General features: G+C 43.7%; 1 protein-coding gene across 1 annotated transcript in view; it reads left to right on the forward strand.

Moving 5' to 3' along the window:
• The first annotated feature begins 2433 nt into the window (after nucleotides 1-2433).
• Nucleotides 2434-8658, forward strand: part of LOC121928724 (N-acetyllactosaminide beta-1,6-N-acetylglucosaminyl-transferase-like) — a 24487-nt gene continuing 18262 nt past the window's right edge. The window contains exon 1 of the mRNA XM_042463832.1: nucleotides 2434-3549. Within this exon, the coding sequence (XP_042319766.1) occupies nucleotides 2571-3549 (979 nt within the window). The 5' untranslated portion in view covers nucleotides 2434-2570. The remainder of the gene's footprint in view (nucleotides 3550-8658) is intronic.

An 8658-nucleotide genomic window follows, 5' to 3' on the forward strand; every position in this document is an offset into this window, starting at 1 on the left:
GGGCATTCCAGAAAAATGAACGACAGGACCAAAGAAAAAGCTCAAATCATTCACATATCAATGTAAATTCATGCTTCTCAGTGATGCACAAAATAAAGGACATTTTGGAATTCTTCCTGGACAGAAGGTGGAAATGGAGGAGGTGTCCTGGAAAAGAACAAGGTGTCCAGAGGTCCTCACTGCCAAAGAGGACCAGGCATTGCAAAATGGAGGGCATTTCAGAAAAATGGAGGATAGACCACAATAAAACATCCAAACGCTCATATGTCAGTGTAAATTCCTGCTTCTTAATGAGGCACAGAATGGAGGACCTTTTGGAACTCCTCCCGGACAAGAAGGTTGAAATGGGGGACAGGTCCTGGGAAAGGAGGACATGCCTGGTCGCCCTGTGTGTGTGGCCCTTTCCACATGAATTTACATTGAAATTTGATACACAGTATATTGATATAATATGAAAGCTCATGCTGTCAGCTTCTTTCTTTCAGCGAGTCTCAAATATTGATGCTATATATCAAGAGAGAGAGAGAGAGAGAGAGAATTTATATATTGATTTTATATATTGACTATATATTGACTACACTCATCCCTCCATATTTGTGTCTTTGGTATTTGCGGGTTTGATTATCCACAGATTTGATTAATATGTACTCTCTAGGAATATCTAAGTCCTCCAGTGCAACTCTATGGTCAACTTTAACTAAAAGTTGCACTGAAAGACCTAGAGATTCCTAATACTCTACTAGGCCTTTGTAGCTCTTCCAGTGCAGTTCTATGGTCAGCATCTGTCAGACGTTGACCACAGAATTGCCCTGGAGGACCTAGAGATTCCTAGAGAGGTGTCCTCTCAGGAAAAACATAAGTGTTTTTGTTATTTGTGGTATTTTCATATTCATGGGGGTCTTATGCCCCTGATCCTAGTGAATATGGAGGGACAAGTGTATTGATTTTATGTATTGATATATACTGATTTATTGGTAGAATTCAAAGATATAGCCATGTTAGTCTGTGAAATCAATATATAGAGAGCTCTTGTAGCACCTTTTGAGACTCACTGAAAGAAATTGGCAACATGAGCTTTCGTAGACTTCAGTCTACTTCCTCGATGCATTTGACGTACATATTGATATATACTGACTATATAGTGATATATCATATATAGATATAGATTGATTAATATATTTATATATATTGATGTATACTATGTATTGATATATATAGAGATATAAATTGATTTAGATATTTATGTATTGATATTTACTGACTATGTATTGATATATAGATATAGATTAATTAATCTATTTATATATTTATATATAATGACTGTATATTGATATATCATATATATATATATACTGACTATATATGAATACATAAATATATAAATGGCTGTGATATATTGATAAATCATATATATATTGATGTATATATTGATAAATCATATACTATATATAGAGAGATTTATATATTGATAAATCATATACTATATATATTGATTTATACTGTATATTGATAAATCATACTATATATATTGATTTATATATTGCTAAATCATATACTATAGATAGATAGATAGATAGATAGATAGATAGATCCCTCATCCACTCCTGGCTCAAAGGGGCAGAGAAAGTGGAGATGGGGGAATGAATGACGCCCAGTTTTTCCTCTCCCAAAAGGACAATGAATGAGCCAAGCCAATGCGGGGAGGGGAAGGGGAGAGTGGCACCCTGTCCAGCCAATGGGGAGAGCCCCTTTCCTCTCTGCCCAAAGGGCGGGCTTCTCTCCTGCCTATTTGCCTGCCTGATGCTGGGCGCCTGGACTTGTGAGCAGCAGCAGCAGGCAGCGCCTGGGTTCCAGTCCCGGGTCCGGCGCGAGGCGGAGAGGCTCCTGCTCGCTCCTTCTTCTTCCTGGGCGCTTCGCGTTGCATTCGTCGGAGCCCCAGAGAGGAGCAGGTGCACCGTTGCTGCTGTCTTAGCAACCTCAGCGCTCCCTGGACGGACTGATTTGCAAGCAGCAGAGGTTGTCTGGTGCAAGGAGAAGGAGGGAGGCAGGGAGGGAGAGGCTGCGGAGGAGGAAGAGTCAATGCATCCCCACGGCGCCACACTGCAGAAATAATCCAGATTGAGGCCGCTTTAACTGCCCTGGCTCCATGCTGGGGAAATTTTTAGGAACTGTAGCCCTGTGAGACTCCAATTTGCCTTCCTTCCCTGCCAGAGAAAGAGACAGAGCTCTGGGGCCACAAATAAACTACAGTTCCCAGGATTCTCCCTAGCACTGAGCCAGGGCTGTTAAAGCGGTCCCGAACTGGATTATTTCTGCAGTGTGTGTTTTGGACCAGCCTCTTATTTCATGACCAAAGTACAATAGCCTTATAGTTTTGATCCTTTTGGCTTCTAAGGAGAGTTACAGCGGGCTCAAAGTGGATTGTTTCCGCGGTGTGTTTTGGACCATCTTCTTATTTCATGGCCAAAGTACAATAGCCTTATATAGTTTGAGCATTTTGGCTTCTAAGGAGAGTTAAAGCGGTCTCGAAGTGGATTGTTTCCGCAGTGGCCCTATTTGTCGCCTCAGCCATGCCGCTCTGGGGGTCTGGCCCTCCTCTTCTCCCTCGGCTGAGGTGCCTCTTCCCTGCCACCCTTCTCCTCCTCCTCAGCCTTGGGGGGCTCCTACTTTTGCTCCAGGAGGAGCCCCCTTCTTCTTCGCCTGACACCTCTGAAAAGGAGCTGGAGAAGGAGCCCCTTCGAGAAGGTTCCCTGCTTGGCCCCATGTGCTCCTCTTTGGCCCAAGGCGGGAAAGCCTTCGTGTGGCAGCAACGCCTGAAGACCACGTGGGGCTCTTCCCCATCATGCGAGGCCTACATCTCCAAGAGCCACTACCTGACAAAGCCCCTGTCATCAGAGGAGGAGGCCTTCCCCTTGGCCTACATCCTGACCCTCCACAAGGACTTTGCCACCTTCGAGCGCCTCTTCCGGGCCCTCTACCTGCCCCACAACCTCTACTGCCTCCATGTCGACCCCAAGTCACCGCCGGCCTTCCAGAGAGCCGTTGAGCGGCTGGCCAGCTGCTTCCCCAACGCCTTCCTGGCCTCCCGGGCCGAACCCGTCGTCTACGCGGGAATCTCCCGCCTCCAGGCCGACCTCCACTGCCTCAGGGACCTGCTGGCCTCGCCAGTGCCTTGGAGATATGTCCTCAATGGCTGCGGACAGGACTTCCCACTCCGCACCAACCTCGAGGTCATCCGGCATCTGAAAGGCTTCCGAGGGAGGAACATCACCCCCGGCGTCCCCATGCCCGCCCGCTATGCATCCCGCACCACATTCGTCTACCGGCAGCACATGGGCCCCCAAGCCTCCTTCATGAAGCGCACCTCCCAGGCCAAGCCCCCGCCGCCCCACAACCTCAGCCTCTACTTTGGCTCGGCCTACATCGCCCTCACCAGGCCCTTCGTGGAGTTCCTCTTCCATGACAAGAGGGCCCTGGACTTGCTGGACTGGTCCAAGGACACCTACAGCCCCGACGAACACTTCTGGGTGACCCTCAACAGGATCCCAGGTGAGGCCCCCAGGGCTCTGTCTAAAACCCCCAAAGAAGGAGGCTCCATCGCTGTCTGAGGAGGCCTATTCCAGGCTGCATCTACACAAAAGAAATAACCCGGTTTGGCACCACTTTTCTGCATCCTGGCTCAAGGCTATGGAATTCTGGTAGTTGAAGTATGCTCCGCTCCAGTCTGGGCCCCACAACATACTCCATCTCCCAGAATTCCATAGCCTTGAGCCAGGAGACTGAAAAGCGGGTGCCAAATTGGGTTATGTCTCCAGTATGATTGCAGCCCCAAGGTCCACCAAGGGTCAGGAAACTCTTCCTAACACTGAGGTGGAATCTCTTTTTTCCTGGAGCTTGCATCCATTTCTCCGGATCCTTTTCTCTCTGGAGCAGCAGAAAACAAGCTTGCTCCCTCCTCAGTATGACATGACATCCCTTCAAATAGTTAGGCATGGCAATCATGCCGTCTCTTAACCTTCTCTTCCCCAACCTGAGGGCACATCCAGACAGATTGAGAAAACCCAAATTTTCATAGAATCACAGAGTTGGAAGAGACCACAAGGTCCAACCCCCCTGCCATGCAGGAACTCGCAATCACCCCCCCCCCCCCCACACACACACACAGATGGCCATCCAGTCTCTGTTTAAAGACTTCCAAAGAAGGAGACTCCACTACTCTCCGAGGAAGCCTATTCCAGTGTCCAACAAGGGTCAGGAAGTTCTTCCTAAGGTTGAGGAGGAATCTCTTTTCCTATAGCTTGCATCCATTGCTCTATGTCCTATTCTCTGGAGCAGCAGAAAACAATCTTGCTGTATCCTCAACGTGATATCCTTCAGATAGTTAGACATGGCATCCATTGCTCCCTGTCTTGTTCTCTGGAGCAGCAGAAAACAAGCCCACTCCATCCTCAACATGACATCCCTTTAAATACTTAGACATGGCATCCATGTCCTATTTTTGGGGGCAGCAGAAAACAAGCCTGCTCCATCCTCAAGGTGACATCGCTTCAAATATGCCAGGGTAGCTGTGTTGGCCATTTAACAAACACAAACAAAAATCCATCAGTGATACCTTTATTACCAACCAAAAGGATGGATTTTTGTTTGTATCCCTTCAAATAGTTAGACTGGGCTATCATGTCACTTTTTACCCTTCTCTTCCCCAACGTGAGCATTACTCAGCTACGTAAGACATGCTTCATAGGGTATGGTTTCCAGATCTCTCACCATTTTGGTCAACGTTCTCTAGACACCCTCCTGTTTGTCCACATCCTTCTTGAATTGTGTCCAAAACAGGACATAGTATTCCAGGTATTCCTGACCAAAGTAATAGAGCACCTGGGTCTCCTATCCTCATTTCAACAGCTCTGGCTTTCCAGATGTTTTGGACTTCAGCTCCCAGAAGCCTCAACCATCCTGGCCAATGGTCTGGGATTCTGGGACCCAAAGTCCAAAACACCTGGAATGCCAAAATTTGGGAATCACTGGTCTAGATGCACCCTTAGTTTAGTCATTTTGTCTTCTAGAGAGAGTTCAAGTTCAATAAGCTCTGAGCAATATGCATTAATTTTTTTGGTTGCTTTTTAGGAGTTTGCCACAGTTTCACAGTAAATTGGCTGTGTTGTCAGAATCTGAATCAGAATCTGGGTCCTGCTGATGCTTCTCCACTTGGCATGCACTCTATCCTGTAATACGGTTGAGTTTATTTGCCTCTAATGCAGTCTTCCTCTTTTCCTGCTCTCTCCCATTTTATCAAGTATGATTGTCTTTACTAATGAATCCTGTCCTCTCATGGTATGTCCAAAGTATGATAGTCTAAGGGCACATCCAGACAGATTGAGAAGTCCCAGATTTTCATAACATTATAGTATCATAAAGTTGGAAGAGACCACAAGGGCCATCCAGTCCAATCCCCTGCCATGCAGGAGCTCACAATCAAAGCACCCCCAACAGATGGCCATCCAGCCTCTGTTTAAAGACCTCCAAAGAAGGAGACTCCACCACTCTCCATGGGAGAGTGTCTTCCACTGTTGAACAGCTCTTACTGTCAGGAGGTTACTCCTAATGTTTAGATAGAATCTTTTCCTGTAGCTTCCATCCAGTGCTCCATGGTCTATTCTGTGGAGCAGCAGAAAACAAACTTGCTCCAACCTCAATATGACACCCCTTCAAATATTTAAACAGGGCTATCCTATCACCTCTTAACTGTCTCTTCTCCAGGCTAAATGTACCCAGCTCCCTAAGTCTCTTCTCACAGGGCATGGTTTCCACACCCATCACCATTTTAGTTGCTCTCTGTGGACACACTCCAGCTTGTCAACAGAATAGAGAGGCACTATTATTTCCCTTGATCTAGATACTATATTTCTATTGATGCAACCTAGAATCACATTGCCCTTTTTAGCTGCCGCATCACACTGTTGACTCATGTTCAAGTTGTGGTCTACTAGATCCTTTTCACATGCAGTCTTGTTAAGCCAGGTGTCCTCCATCCTATATTTATGCATTTCATTTTTTCTGCCTAAGTGCAGTACCTTGCATTTCTCCCTGTTGACGTTCATTTTGTTAGTTTTCTGATCTATTAAGGTCATTTTGAATTTTTATCCCCTCCTTTGTGGTATTAACTGCTCTTCCTAATTTGGTATCATCTGCAAATTTGATAAGCATGTCCATTATTCTTTCATCCAAGTCATTGACAAAAATGTTGAACATTTGGCACCCCACAGGTAATTTCTCTCCAGGATGAAGAGGAGCCATTCTGAGCATCCTTTGGGTTTGGCCGGTCAACCAATTACTAATCCACCTAACAGTTGCACTGTCTAGCCCACATTTTACTAGCTGGTTTGCAAGAATATCATGGGGGACCTTGTCAAACCCCTTACTCAAATCAAGATATGCTATGTCTACAACATTCCCTTCATCTACCAAGCTGCTAATTTTACACACACACACACACAAACACACACACACACACACATATCTGGGAGTAGAGATAAAATATCCTGGGATAAACAGAATGTTGTGGATCTCCAAAATAAAATGAAAAAGAACATGGACTTTTTAATCTATCTAGATGCACTCTCAGTTTGGTCATTTTGTCTTCTAGGGAAAGTTCAGGTTTGATTTGCTCTGAGCTACATTCATTTTTTTTTTTTTAGCAGTCCATGGTTTTTAGCAGAACCACATTTCAGATGAGTTGATATCTTGTTCACTGTCTATCTTTCACACCTATACATATAAGTCAGAAATATTCATGGCATGAACAACCTTGACCTTGGTATTCAGTGATATATCTGTACACTTCAGGACCTTGTCTTCTTCTTTCATAGCAGCTCTTCCATGTCCTATTCTTCTGTTTACTTCACGACATTCTTCAGTTTGATTTGTGACTGAGCCAAGGCATAGAAAAATCTTTTAACTATTTCAGAGTCTTCATCCTCTATTTTAAAGTTATGTAGATCATCTGTAGTCACTTCTTTTTGTTTTCTTAATGTTCAGCTGTAACCCTGCTTAATCGTGGATGTATTTCTGTTGATGTATTTTTGTATCATCTAATTTATCTATTGCAGCCTGCAGTAGAGGATACAATAACCATGAGCTTTATCTGCATGCATTATCAAGGCAGTTTTTAAAAATGTTTACAAGCTTATTTATAAGATCTGAGTTAGATTCTCTTTCTAGTTACCCAATTACGTCTGACCTGGTGTCTTGTATTTCTGTTTTATGTTTGTTTGAAGCAACAATTACTTCTGAGCAGGAGAAAGAAAGTATCTTTAAAAATTAATCCGGAATCTCCTTGTCCAGGAAATCAGTCTTTAATTATGAAACAAACACGCAGAAATTGACTGCATGTTTCGTCTCATATTTCAATTTCTACAAGTGCTAAAATCTCACTTTTTAAAACAGTGGAAGTTTGTAAACTGAGGATTATAACTCATCTGGGGAAGCACTGCCCAGCTTGCAGATACCCTATTGTGGGCATCCATGCCCAAGTCAAAAAACATCCCACAATTTGGAGAATCCCAAAGTACATATGCATATTACCTGGGAAAAGGGAGCATCTTATCTATCTTTCGTAGGAACACCACTTGACCAACAAATAACATATCCTTCTAGGATCTTGTGGAGGGCATACTGACTGGAAAGGGCTTCTATTTCATTTTTCCACAGTTGTGATTCTATAGTCTTCAGATATATTTTAGTACCACCCAAAGGAAGAAACAAGTGAATTACTTTGATATTTATTTATTTACATAAAAGTGATATTCATCATCACATTTAATCAGTTACAAGTATAGTTTTGATTATTACTTGAGGAAAAAGTTGTGAGTAGAGAGACCCAAGGTGCATCTACACTGTAGAAATAATGCAGTTTGACACCACTTTAACTGCCATTTCTCAATTCTACAGAATCCTGGGATTTATAGTTTGGTGAGGCACCCACACTATTTGACAGAGAGCAAAAACCTTGTAAAACGACAAATCCCAGGATTCCATAGGATGGAACTACAGTACTTAATGTGGCATCAGACTGCATTATTTCTACAGTGTAGATGCACCCTTAATCCCTTTCAGGTAACTGAAAGGAGAGATATTTTTTTAAAGAAAAAAGGCAATAGTGTGGCATCCACTATTGAAAAAGTACAGTATTGAAGAGGTACAGCCATGGTATCCCAGTGTCACCATCAGCTGAAACCCCTGACCTGAAGAGGGATTTTAAGAACATTTGGCGGAATGTACTTAGCATCCTCCCCCATGATAGTGCAGGTTTTCCATTTGGGAGGAAAGTTCTCCTTGTGTTCAAAAAAATATCCCCCTTCAGATCTTCCTTCTCAGTAAAGGAAGGTGGAGATGATACACTCAATGGGGCTGTGGGATCGGGTGCTTCATGCACCCCTTGCCCCTCCACATTATATGTTCACATTTGTTCTTTGAACACTTTCAAGGAGCCTTAAAAATACCAAAGTCATTGTACATAATATACAGTAAATAATAGATTGCTGCTATACCTTTAACCCACAGGCCAAGATTACTTGTAACTTCCTTCTTACACGCAATGGAAAATGCAATGAAAAATCTAAATAGCTGAAACAATGGAGCCTGTTCTGTAGTGCTCTT

Source organism: Sceloporus undulatus, chromosome 4, assembly GCF_019175285.1.
Source record: "Sceloporus undulatus isolate JIND9_A2432 ecotype Alabama chromosome 4, SceUnd_v1.1, whole genome shotgun sequence".
NCBI classification, from domain to species: Eukaryota; Metazoa; Chordata; class Lepidosauria; order Squamata; family Phrynosomatidae; genus Sceloporus; species Sceloporus undulatus.